The sequence below is a fragment of the Gopherus evgoodei genome, chromosome 3 (genome assembly GCF_007399415.2).
Source record: "Gopherus evgoodei ecotype Sinaloan lineage chromosome 3, rGopEvg1_v1.p, whole genome shotgun sequence".
Lineage (NCBI taxonomy): Eukaryota > Metazoa > Chordata > Testudines > Testudinidae > Gopherus > Gopherus evgoodei.
In genome coordinates this window covers 13,802,757-13,816,034 of record NC_044324.1, presented here as the reverse complement: position 1 = coordinate 13,816,034, position 13,278 = coordinate 13,802,757, and the positions used below count along the sequence as shown (strand labels likewise).

Here is a 13,278-nt window from a genome sequence, read left to right as displayed (position 1 = left end):
CATCTGTGCTTATCCTTCTGCGTCAGGCTCCTTGTCCGGGAACAGAGCCGGGGGCTGGGGAGTAAGGCCAGCCGTCCCATGTGCCCTGTCGCGATGTCGACGCCTGTCTGGTGGGATCTGCGTTAAAGCTGCCAGCCCATCTCACGCAGGCCACAGGGCTTTGGGGGCCTCCCTGGGCAGGATGGGCTCCAGAGCAGTGACCCAGTGCTGTAGCTCCTTGACATTCCTCTGATCTACCACCCCACCCGAGAGCAGCAGCTTTCAGCCACGGGGCTGCAGAGAATGTTGCCACGGGATGAAGAAGAGGAAGAACACACGAAGAAAGGGGCACTTGGGGAACAGTGTGGTTTAGTGAACAGTGAGCTGGCCTGCACCTTAGGACACCTGGGTTCTCGTCCCAGCCTTGCTCCTGGTGACTTTAGACAAATCGCTTTACCTCACGTTGGATAACACTGGCCTCGTCTTAGAGTGCTCTGAGCTCTCTAGATGATCAGTGGTATATAAGAGTGAGGTGTTCTCATAGGACGGGAAGGGATCTCAAGAGGTCATCTAGTCCAGTCCCCTACTCAGAGACAGGACTCGGTATTATCTAGACCAGTGTTTTCCAACCTATGGGTTGTGCCCCCTCCTCCCTTCGGGAAGGGTCATGGGACAGGTTTAGTGGCATCACAAGGGCAGGGCCAGCGTTAGGGGGTGGCAAGCAGGACAATTGCCCAGGAGCCCCTTGAAGCTAAGTTACATACTTCAGCCCCGGGCGGCGGGGAGATTCCTGGAGGCTTCATCACACCACATAATCTTCAATTCCTGGACTCTCCAGGAGAGTCCTGAAGTCTTGGCAGCCAGTGTTGGCCCTGAGCCACCGGGGACTGAAGTCCAAGCCCAAGCTTAAGGTAGGGGGTTGCAATTTCTTTTTAAGTCCATGGAGGGAAGCCAGCACAAAAAGGTTCAGAAACATTGATCTAGACCATCCCTGACAGGTGTTTGTCTAAGCTGTTCTTAAAAACTTCCAATGACAGAGATTCCACAACCTGCCTGGGTAATTTGTTCCAGTTCTTAACTACCCTGACAGTGAGCAAGTTTTTCCCAATGTCCTTGCTGCAATTTAAGCCCATTGCTTCCTGTTCTGTCCATAGTGGATAAGGAGAACAATTTTCCTCTCTCCTCTTTATAACAATTTTTTATATACTTTAAGACTATCATGTCCCCTCTCAGTCTTCCCTTCTCCAGATGAAACAAACCCAGTTTTTTCAGTCTTTCCTGGTAGGCAGTTTTCTAGACCTTTAAACATTTTTGTGGCTCTCCTCTGGACTTTCTCCAGTTTGTCCACATCTTTTTCTGAAACGTGGCACCCAGAACTGGACACAATACTCCAGCTGAGGCCTAGTCAGCGTGGAATAGAGCGATAGAATTACTGCTCATATCTTGTTTACAACAGTCCTGCTAAAACACCCCAGAATGATGTTGACTCCTGTTTAGTTTGTGATCCACGATGACCCTCAGATCCCTTTCCGCAGTACTCCTACCTAGGCGGTCGTTTAGATTTTCAGAAAGCCTTTGACAGGGTCCCTCACCAAAGGCTCTTAAGCAAAGTAAGCTGTCATGGGATAAGAGGGAGGGTCCTCGCATGGATTGGTAACTGGTTAAAAGATAGGAAGCAAAGGGTAGGAATAAATGGTCAGGTTTCAGAATGGAGAGAGGTAAATAGTGGTGTCCCCCAGGGGTCTGTACTGGGGTTAGTCCTATTCAACATATTCATAAATGACCTGGAAAAAGGGGTAAGCTATGAGGTGGCAAAATTTGCAGATGATACAAAACTATTCAAGATAGTTAAGTCCCAGGCAGACTGCGAAGAGCTACAAAAGGATCTCTCAAAACTGGGTGACTGGGCAACAAAATGGCAGATGAAATTGAATGTTGATCAATGCAAAGTGATGCACATTGGAAAACATAATCCCAACTGCACACACAAAATGATGGGGGCCAAATTAGCTGTTACCACTCAAGAAAGAGACCTTGGAGTCATTGTGATAGTTCTCTGAAAACATCCTCTCAATGTGCAGCGGCAGTCAAAGCAAACAGAATGTTGGGAATCATTAAGAAAGGGATAGATAATAGGACAGAAAATATCACGTTGCCTCTATATCAGGGGTCGGCAACCTTTCAGAAGTGCTGTGCCGAGTCTTCATTTATTCACTCTAATTTAAGGTTTCGCGTGCCAGTGATACATTTTAACGTTTTTAGAAGGTCTCTTTCTATAAGTCTATAATATAGAACTAAACTATTGTTATATGTACAGTAAATAAGGTTTTAAAAATGTTTAAGAAGCTTCATTTATAATTAAATTAAAATGCAGAGCCGCCCCCCCCCCCCAACCGGGCAGCGTGAGTGCCACTGAAAATAAGCTTGCGTGCCGCCTTTGGCCCATGTGCCATAGGTTGCCTACCCCTGCTCTATATAAATCCATGGTATGCCCATATCTTGAATACTGCATGCAGATGTGGTCTCCCCATCTCAAAAAAGATATCTTGGAATTGGAAAAGGTTCAGAAAAGGGCAAGAAAAATGATGAGGGGTTTGGAACAGCTTCCATATGAGGAGAGATTAATAAAACTGGGACTTTTCAGCTTAGAAAAGAGATGACTAAGGGGAGATACGTTAGAGGTCTATTAAATCATGACTGGTGTAGAGAAAGTAGATAAGGAAGTGTTATTTACTCCTCCTCATAACACAAGAACTAGGGGTCACCACATGAAATTAATAGGCAACAGGTTTAAAACAAATAAAAGGAAGTATTATTCACACAGCGCACAGTCAACCTGTAGAACTCTTTGCCGGAAGATGTTGTGAAGGCCAAGACCATAACAGGGTTAAAAAAAATAACTAGATAAGTTCATGGAGGATAGGTCCATCAATGGCTATTAGCCAGGATGGGCAGGAATGGTGTCCCTGGCCTTTGTTTGCTAGAAGTTGGGAATGAGCGATGGGATGGATCACTTGGTGATTCCCTGTTCTGTTCATTCCCTCTGGGGCACCTGGCACTGGCCACTGTCAGGAGACAGGATACTGGACCTTTGGTCTGACTCAATCTGGCCTTTCTTATGATGATCGCCGAATGGATTTACAAACTACATACAGCCTCTAGGGATTGCTTCTCCTAGCATTGCTGTGCAGCCACCTCTGGGGCAGAATGTGACAGCTAACAGGACCCAGTGATGAAAGAGTGGGAGGTGAAGAATGTTACCGTACCAAAGCGGGTGGGGATTAGTTAGGCAGGATGTAATTACTTGAGCTTGCATTTGGCCAAAGCACTAGGGTTAATACTCCTCTTCTTGCAGAACTGTGTGTGGGAATCTTTAATACCTGGGAGTGGTTAAGGCTTGTGTTGTATATCTCAGCAAAGTCCTTCACTGTTGTGGCAGAGGTAGGCAACCCTGCGTGGCCAGGAAGCTGTTAAAATTAGTGACAGCAGAAGCATTTCTTGGCCTAGTTCTTCCTGCTGCATGTGCTCCTGTTCCTATCAAACCTCACACTGGGCGGCTGGAAGGAGGAGTCCAAGGAGGCCAGAAGTGCAGAGCCGGTAACAGCTTTCCAGGGGGAAGGTCAGGCTGCTGATGTGATGAAAGGGGCAGGGCCAGGCAGGTGGCATTCACACAGATAGCTGGTGTCAATTGGCAGGAGCGCCACTAAAGTCAACAGAGAGCTGCTGCCTGACACCAGTGGGGATCTCGCCCTGTTGTACCATAAGCCAAGCGAGGAAAAGAAAAACATGGAAAATGTCCTGTGTTTAGCTGCAAACCGATTTCTGCTGGTTTTCCAAGGTTTGAGTGATAAACTGTCAACAAAAGATGTCTGCAGTGTAACCCTGAGAAGCAGTGTATAGCCGGTCTGTACCTAAACAAACTAGTCTGGCATGACGCCCACTGTGAAAACAACGCAACCACTAACAACCTTGTGTATGGCTCGTTCTTTCTTTCTATAAATTGTTGCACTCAAAGAACGCTGTTTCACTAAAAAGCCTTGTTGGCTAACACTGCGAACGTTCACGTTCTGATTTCAGCGTTGGGGTGGAGGGAGGGGGTCTCTATGTGTTAGGGTGACCAGATGTCCTGATTTTATAGGGACAGTCCCAATTTTTGGGTCTTTTGCTTATATAGGATCCTGTTACCCGCCACCCCCTGTCCCGATTTTTTACACTTGCTGTCCGGTCACCCTACTAAGTTTTAACAGGAAAAACAGCAGCATTTGAAATAAATTAATTCCTTAACCTCCTGTCACCGGGCCAGATTTCTAGGTGTTGGGCTAGATCGTCTGGGGCAACAGCACCTGGCACCAGCTCAGCATCAGGCCCTTTGTATTGTTCAAAGTACAGGCTGGTATCACACCACTGCTTTGTAACCCCCCTGTAATGAACAGCGAGCTGAGCACCCCGAAGCCACTGTGTCTGGTGGCTGGAGCCAGTCTGAAAGCTGTGTCAGACCACCCTCTAGTGGGAATAGTTAAAATGATACTGATGTTTTTTCTTGGTGCTTATCGCATGCCCTGGGGTGCTGGGACAGCGTGTACAGTGGGGGGGGCTGAGAGCCATTGAACCAAACTGGAAACCCTGCATATGACGGAAACCGCTTCAAGCCAGAGGGTGCAGCAGTTCCCCCAGCTGTCCTAGTTCCGACACCTCTGGCTCTGGCCCTGGCCCAGCACAAGACACAAACTTCCTACAGGCAGCTCCTGTGCCAGAGAATCTAATATGGGAGATGCACTGGGAAGCCCAGCACCCCAGGCTGTCCGTGCCAAGTTACTGCTTGTGCTGGGGGAAGGGGTGATGCCACGGGGGAAGGGGCGTCTGGGTTCTCACTCTATCTCCCTCCCCACCCCCGTTGCAGGAGGTCATCCACTCCATCCTGCTAAGCGGCAGGATTGGGCCCGACATCCAGCTGGCTGAGTGCTATGGCCTGCGTCTCAAGCACGTGAAGTCCGATGAGATCCACTGGCTGCACCCGGACCTGACGGTGGGCGAGGTGCAGGACAAGTACGAGTGCCTGCACCTGGAGGCTGAGTGGAGGTATGGAGATCGGACCCCATATCGCCCTCCGGCACACCCTGCCCCCGCCTAATGGCGGGTTCAGCCAGAACAGGTGGCAGCAAGGGAGGTCGCCATGGTGGGAGAGCAGTTGGGGGCTGTAGGGTCTGCACGGACCTGTCACACCTAGATCTGGGGGGTCAGCTGAGTCTCCCCTAGTGCACATTGCGGAGTGGGACAGCAGGGGCCAGGGGCGTCGTCAGATAGCAGTAGAGACTGGGCGCTTTGCAGAAAGAAAGACCCTTCCTCAGAAGAGCGGACACCCCAAAGAGCTGGCTTTTTGTTTGCTTGAAGGTACGACCTCCAAATCCGCTACCTCCCTGAGAACTACATGGAGCGCTTCACAGAGGACAGGACCACCTTGCTGTACTTCTACCAGCAGGTCAGAGTACTTGCAACACTCTCTCCAGGGCATAAGTGGGCCTGATGTCGCTGACTCTTGTGGCATTGTGCCCCCTTGCACCAGTGTTGAATTTGGCCTCCTGTCCACACCCACCTGTGATCCCCCTGGATTCACAGTTCTCCCGGGGATCTCTCTCCCCCACTTGCTCTCACCACTCTGGGGCCCGATTGAAAAACGTTCTGAGCACCCACAAAATTCCAGAGAAGTCGCTGGGAACTGCGGGCGCCCAGCACTTGCCAAGACCTGGCCAGCAGTCTCCGTGCGGGTGGGGTTGACCAGCAGCAGCAATGGTTAGAACGGGGACGTGTCTGAAGAAGTGAGCTTCAGGGGCCGGCCCCTCTCTCATCTCAGTGCAGAATGAGATCAAGGGGGTGGATGCTGAAGCTAGCGAAATTCAGACAAGCTAAAGCACGTGTTTGATCAGGAAGGGTAATTCAATTGGAGCCAGTTACTAGGGACGGGGTGGCGTCTCCATCCTGGGTGGTTTTTAAGTCACGACCAGATGTCTCTTTTGTAACTCACCCCAAAGCTGTGGGCGACAGGCAGGAATCGCTGGGTGAGGCTCTATGCCCTGTGTTCTGCAGGAGGCCAGACCAGTGCTTCTCAAACTTCGCTGTGCCGGGACCCTGTTCAGACAACAGAATTATGACATGACCCTGGGGGCAGGGGGAGAGCCCACACCCTGATGCCCTGGGTATGGGGATGGGGACCAGGGCTCACGTCCCGATGTCCTGGGTATGGGGATGGGGACCAGAGCTCATGTCCCGATGTCCTGGGTGTGGGGATGGGGATCAGAGCTCACGTCCCGATGTCCTGGGTGTGGGGAGGTGGACCAGAGCCCACGCCCCAATGTCCTGGGTGGGGGGATGGGGACGAGAGCCCATGCCCCGATGCCCTGGGTGGGGGGAGGGGGACCAGAGCCCGGGCTGGGTGGGACGACGGGGGCCAGAGCCCACGCCCCAATGCCCTGGGTGGGGGGAGGGGCCAGAGCCCACTCCGTGATGCCCTGGGTGGGAGGAGGGGGACCAGAGCCCGAGCTGGGTTGGGGGAGGGGGACCAGAGCCCACATCCCGATGCCCTGGGTGGGAGGAGAGGGACCAGAGCCTGAGCTGGACCAGAGCCCATGTCCCGATGCCCTGGGTGGGAGGAGGGGGACCAGAGCCCACTCCTCGATGCCCTGGGTAGGAGGAGGGGAGGCTGGAGCCCAAGCCCCTCAGGAGTGTGGCACTTGGGCTTCAGCTGGAGCGCCAGGTCCCAGCAAGTCTAACGCTGGCCTTGGAAGCCCCATGAAAATGGGGCCCTGACCCACGGTTTGAGAACCGCAGTGCCCCCTTAGCCGCTGGGAATCCCCAGGGACAATCCTTTTGCCTGGAGACCTAGCAGCTCCGGTTCCTGAAATAAGTCTCTTTGCCCTGCACGTGCCTCAGCGGCATTTGCACTCGGGCCTGCAGTCCTGTTGCTGCAGGAAAGGGGAGAGGCAAGGAGGGATGGGGGAGCGGGGGGGAAATGCCAGATACTGAACTGGCCTCCTGATCTCTCGCTCTGGCCTTGCAGCTCCGGACCGACTACATGCAGCACTACGCCAGCAAGGTTAGCGAGGGCATGGCCCTGCAGCTGGGCTGCCTGGAGCTCAGGTACGTACCTTGCACAGCAGGCGCTGAGCGCTAGGGGGTCATCCCTGGGGGCCAGGGGAAAGGACCCTTCTTAACCATGCATCCTGGCCACGAACGTCTCCGGCCTAGCTGGATCCAGAGAGGTTTGGGAGGAAGCGCTGGCTAGTGGCTAAAACAGCAGAGGGCAAGGAGCCAGGGAATCCTGTCCCCGCCACCAGCTCACTGTCTCCAGCCATTTCCCCTCTCTGTGCCTCAGTTTCCCCCTCTGCAAAATGGGCTCATGCTTTGTAAAGGGCTTGGAGCTCCTTGGACAATAGGGCCCATTTAGTGCAGAGCATTTTCCTACTGTGGTTCCCTTTGCCCCAAGACAGAAGCTCGCCTGAAGCAAGCCCCCAGCAAAGGACCAGGGAGAAGTTCCAGGTTTTGTTAGGGATGGGAGGGCAGCTCCTTAAACCAAATCTGATCCCCCTGGGGTGGGGTGATGGGTTGGGAAGCTCAAGCCAGATTCCAGTGCCATTGCATCGCACGAAGTGGGGTGTCAGGAGGAAGGAGAAGAGAGAAAGATGAGGATGAAGAAACTGGCGCAGCTGAGCTATGGGCTTTAGTGCCCCACGGCACCCAAGGGCGCTGGGGAATGGCACGCTCATGCCCTACAGCTAGAAGAACATGGTGGGAGGTAGGGGCGTTCCGGCTGAATCACTCCAGTGGGCCAGATGGACTCGAGCAGCAAGACGTTAGATAGGCCCTAAAAATAACCGGAGAGATTCAACCCCAGGAGGCTCCTCTGCTCTCTGTGCCCATGGTCGTCTGTAGTTGGCAGGGAGCAGTGCCAAGGTGGGTGGCAGTGGAACGTAGGTATGTCGCCTGGCAGGCTTGAATGCAGTTGCCATTAGCCCGGTGAGACGCAGGCACCTGGGCCGTGCCTGCTTAACGTGCCGGTGTGAGTTGGGAAGGGCAGGAAACACTCCTGCTGCAAGGCATTGGGGACTTTGCTGATTTACACCAGCTGAGGATTTGGCCTGGGGTTTTTCTGCTCGAGTCAGCAACAGAGCAGGCCGCGCTGCTGTGACAGAGCTAGCCGGATCCTGTTCTCCTCGTGCATTGTCAGCCAGGCTGCAAGGCAAAGCCCAGGCCTCTTGAAATCTATCAGAATTTTGCAGTGAGGCCATGGCTACACTCACACTTTACAGCGCTGCAACTTTCGCGCTCAGGGGTGTGAAAAATCACCCCCCTGAGCGCTGCAAGATACAGCGCTGTAAAGTGTCAGTGTAATCAGGGCGGCAGCTACACCTGTAAAGGATGTGGTTTACATGCAGCGCTGGGAGAGCTCTCTCCCAGCGCTGCCGCTCCGACCACACTCACACTTCAAAGCGCTCCCGCAGTGCTGCCAGGGCAGCACTTTGAAATTCCAAATGTAGCCATACCCTGAGTTTGTTGCTCATAAGAGGCAGGAGGACCCCAGCTGGGCTAGAACTGCCAAGGCTGGTGGTTAGCAAAAGTCTGGAGCTGAGCATGTTTGATCTGAAAGTCACGGATGGAGGAAGAACCCCAGAGCCTCCTGCTTTTCTGACTGTCGCTCTTTATAGTCCAGCTGGGCTCAAGATGCAAAGTCTCAGTCCAGAACTAGGCACCCCAACAGCTTGCAATTGTTTGGGTCCTGCCCATTACGCAGAGAAGGGACCACACTGTGCTCAGTTTCACTGGGAACATCGCATGTCTGATTCACAGCAGAATTTAGCCCAGGGGCTATTTGCAAATTTAGCTCCAGACCTGGGTTTGGAGTATAAAGCGCTCCGGAGTTGTGTAACACCGTGGCTACCACATGTAAGCAGCAGATACAGAGCCCTGGGCTCTCTGCTCTAAACTCCAGGCTTCTGCCACGTAAGCTAAAGGAGTCACTCCATTAGCTAGTAGCAGTGGTAGGCTGGTATCCTCTCTGAGAATGAACCCCTAAAGGGGGCGGTGGCACACTTAGCTAACTTATTACTTTTGCATCTGCGGTTCTTACCTGGGCCCATCTGTTTAATGGTCCCTTTCCTGTCTCTGGTTCTACCTCTCATTTTGCATACTGAATGTTCGAATGAGCTGCTGGCTAATCTGCTCCCCTGACATATGGAGCCTGCTTGCATGCACCTCCCGCCCGGTGTAGGATGCGCACGTGAGGTCGGTATGTTGACGCCCGACATCTCCCTCTTCTTGCAGGAGGTTCTACAAGGACATGCCGCACAATGCCCTGGATAAGAAATCCAACTTTGACTTCCTGGAGTAAGTGGCCAGATTCTATTTCTTCTCGACTTCCCCCCTACCCCCCACTCCTTCGAGCTCCCCAGTCCTCACAAACAAATAACAGGGTGTCCAATCCCATGTGATCTCTTATCAAGGCAAGAAAATCTCCTCCTATACATTATGGCCCCGGGGATTGGGCAGATCCCTAGATCCCAGCACAGAGGGAGACTCACCAGTTAAGTACCTAACCACCAGCATCTCTGATTGTGTTCACACACAGCCTCATCTCCCAGATCCCATCCCTGCAGAGTCCCCTGGGCTCAGTATAAAGTCTGGAATGGACTTTCTATGGTTGGGGGCTCTTCAATGGTTATTCCAAAATCCTGACCAGGATCCTGGAGTGGGCTGCCCTGGAGTCATTGCAGAAACGTGTGTGTGTGTGTGCGCGCGTGCCCCTCGAAGCATCATGGCCTGACTGCAGGGAATAAAACCCAGAGTAGGGGAAGCTGGGATCATCATAAGTGCAGGAAGCCTGAAATGCCATGAGATGAACCTCCTCATATCATCCCCTACCACGTCAGGTGCACGAGGCAACATTACTGATCACAGCAGTAGACGGGGATGAAAGTGGGCTGGTACCAGAGCCCCTGTCCTGAGGGCAGGGATCGCGGAGAGGTGGTCCGTCCCTGTGGCCCTTGACATCTCTGCTGAGGCTGGCTGCTGCAGTGCAGATGGTCCTCAACCAGGAACCGTGCTGGGAGCACCGCTTTAGGGGCCACCAGTCGCCCATCAGGTGACACAGAGCTCCAGTCATCCCTGATCAGAGACCCATCCAAGCCATTGACCCGGGGGACTCAGGCTGCGTGTCACACATCCCCTGGCACCCCTCCATGCAGCACGGCCTAAACGCCGCTGAAATGCAGATGGAAGGAGTGGGTTTTGCAGAGTCCCTGTGGGATTGTTAACCTGTGTGTGCGTCTCTTGTTCTCTCTCCCTTTCAGAAAGGAAGTAGGGCTGGACCTGTTCTTCCCCAAGCAAATGCAAGAGAATTTGAAGGTGAGGTGCTGCAGAGCCCGGCCTGGGGGAGTTATGGACAAAGGACACTCGTGGCCAGTTCAGGAGGCCGGGAGTGCTCCAGAGAACAGCTTAGTGGAGCTGGGTTAAGCCGTTAGGGTGAGATCCAACCCCAGTGCAGAGGGATGAGACTTAGGTGCCGCTCTATGCCTAGGGCCTAAGCCAACCCTACGAGCGTATGTGGACTTGAGCATCACCTAGGACATGGGCTGGGAAATTCAGCCTTCGTCAAGGAACGACAATGCTGGGAAACTGTCCTGGGAAGGGGTAGGCTGGGAGCGGAACAGCAGGGACTCGACTAAATCTAGGAGCTCCTCGGCAGAGCTCTCCGGCGCTCCCACTGGATTGTCAGGTGCTCTTGGTCAAGGAGCGGAGTTGGGGGAGCCGCTCACAGGAGTTCTCAGGGGTTACTGGAAGCCAGGATTGAGGGCTGTTGGCAGAGCTGTGTATGGGGAGCCCAGGGTTCGAATAGCAGGATGTGGGGGGGTTGTAAGTCAGGGTTGAGGGGTGCTGGCAGAGCTGTGTATGGGGAGCCCAGGGTTTGAATAGCAGGATGTGGGGGGGTTGTAAGTCAGGCTTGAGGGCTGCTGGCAGAGCTGTGTGTGTGGGGAGCCTAGGACTGGAATAGCTGGGGGAGGGGGGTCAGGACTCGAGTGCATTGGCAGAGACACTGTGCGTGTGGAGAGGGAAGCATTTGGCTATGCTGATGCCTCCCAGACCGAGTTGCTTCTGGCTGTCGGGTCTTTACGCCCAGCCAGCGGGGCCCGTCGCTGACTCTCCGGCTCTGGCGCCGTTCCCTCCTCAGCCCAAGCAGCTCCGGAAGATGATCCAGCAGACGTTCCAGCAGTACGCCCTGCTGCGGGAGGAGGAGTGCATCATCAAATTCCTGCACACCCTCGCCTCTTTCGCCAACATTGACCAGGAGAGCTTCCGCTGTGAGCTGATAGTGAGTCCCTGCGTGGGGAGGACGGGGCACTGCGCCCGGGGCTGGGATCTATACGGTTCTGTCACACGCCTCCAGCCGGCACCTGTCTAGAGCCTGATAATCTAACCTCTGCTGGCGAATAGCACATCACTCCATGGCCAGTGTTGGGAGGAGGGCTGGGGTCCGTGCTCGGATATAGGGGGAAATACGGTATTTCCAAATCTCCTGCTGGCCTGGGATTTAGGGCCAGTATATGGCAGGATATACGGTATGCCCAGCCCCAGGGCTCTGAGTGTGAAACTCGCCCCGTGCGGAGGGGCTGGTGCAAAGGTCTAGGCACCGGACTCTCTGCCCAGGCTGCATTTCACCTTACCAAGGGCCTGATTCTGCTCCCTCTGACACGATTTCAGTGCAGTTACTTCTAATTTACACCAGCAGGAGAGCAGAATCAGGCCCCCAGTTGGGGCAGACCCAGCAGAGGAGGCCTGAGTGAGGGTGGAGAGTTGGACTTCGGCACTAGCGTGGCATCCGTAGACCCACTCACTGCCCTGTGGCCCAGGCACTATGTGGCAGGCTTCTTTCAGTTGTCTTGCTGTGAGTGAACGGGAGCCGGCCAAGGAGCAGAGCCGAGTTGCCGCGTTCCACCTGCGAATGCCTAGTCAGATCCCTGGGCGGGCCGTGGCTGAGCCCTGGGAGGAACCTGCCGGGATTTGCCAAAGGAGGGAAAAGTTCCCCGAAGGAAACCCCGGAACACGCAACAGGACCCTGCAGGGGATTCCTGATCTCTTGGTGGTGAAAGGGATATTTATATACACTGCTGGCTTCTCCCTTAACTGTACCGCCCGGGGCGTGGGGGAGAACCGGGCAGCTCAGTATGAAATCTTCTGCTCCAAGTGCAGTCATGAAAGCGTCGGTGCGTACCGAAGAGGGCAGAGACTGGCGCTGGCCCTGGGCCCGGGCGGTTAGCCGGAGTTGCGCAGCCTTGCAGGATTGTTTGCGTCAGGATGAGAAATCAGGACCATGAGACCAGACCATTCTTGGGCGCTGTCCCGTTTATTCACAAAGAATGGACGCAGAGGTCTGTTCCCTGAACGCGGGCAGAAACAAACAGCAGGCAGCTTCCTGGTTCAGCAATCCCCGTGCTCGTGCCCCTCTGCTTCCCAGGGTCATGCTTGCAGCGCCTCCTGCTGACTTTTTTCTGCCTCCAACGCGCACAGGCTGCGAGTCCCGCCCTGTGTTCACAACCCGGGAAAGCTCGTATTCCACCTGCACTTGCCACGTGGCCCAGTGCCCCAGGCAGTCCCTGCAAGGCCCCAGCTGTTGGTAGCACATACAGGGGCTGGATTGCTCTTCCTGACCGAGAGTGGTGGGCACACGTTGGCTTTAAGGAGGTCTGTGATCGTCTTTAGTCCAAGACCGCCCCCTGCTGGCAGCCGTGAGTGCCTTCCCGCATAGCAGAAACACTGAAGGTATTATAGGGGCCATCGTATAAATCAGTGGTGTAGCCTCCTAGGAATACTAGGCCGGATCCTCAGCATAGCTCCGCCAATTACACCCCAGCTGGGGATCTGGCTCTCTGTGCTCAGTCCTGGAAGTATGTAATGAGAGTGGAAGGCAGCCAATTTCAAACTGATACAATGAAATACTTTTTTACACAATCAGCCTGTGGAACTCACCGCCACTAGCTGTCCGGGAGAGCAAAGTATCAGCAGGATTCCAAAAAGGACTAGGCGTTGGTAGAGTCATAGATTATAAGGCCAGAAGGGACTGTTGTGGTTATCTAGTTTGACCTGCATAACACAGGCACCGATAGGGATAAAAACATCCTGAATTACAAGTCCGTTAGCTAGGACATAAAATGTAGAAGGGTTATAAACCCTCACCCGTCAGGGATTAAACCAATCACTGATGGGGGTTAGGTAGGACTTTCTCTTCAGGGTAGGTTGTTCCATTACAGGGTG

General features: G+C 53.9%; 1 protein-coding gene across 7 annotated transcripts in view; it reads left to right on the top strand.

The window, feature by feature from the left end:
* Positions 1-13,278, top strand: part of PTK2B (protein tyrosine kinase 2 beta) — a 122,521-nt gene that overhangs the window by 79,785 nt on the left and 29,458 nt on the right. For all 7 annotated transcript variants that reach the window (XM_030555118.1, XM_030555116.1, XM_030555120.1 and 4 more), the window contains exons 3-8: positions 4,880-5,058; positions 5,371-5,458; positions 7,034-7,113; positions 9,295-9,357; positions 10,320-10,374; positions 11,198-11,338. In XM_030555118.1, coding sequence (XP_030410978.1) covers positions 4,880-5,058; positions 5,371-5,458; positions 7,034-7,113; positions 9,295-9,357; positions 10,320-10,374; positions 11,198-11,338 — 606 coding nt within the window. The remainder of the gene's footprint in view (positions 1-4,879; positions 5,059-5,370; positions 5,459-7,033; positions 7,114-9,294; positions 9,358-10,319; positions 10,375-11,197; positions 11,339-13,278) is intronic.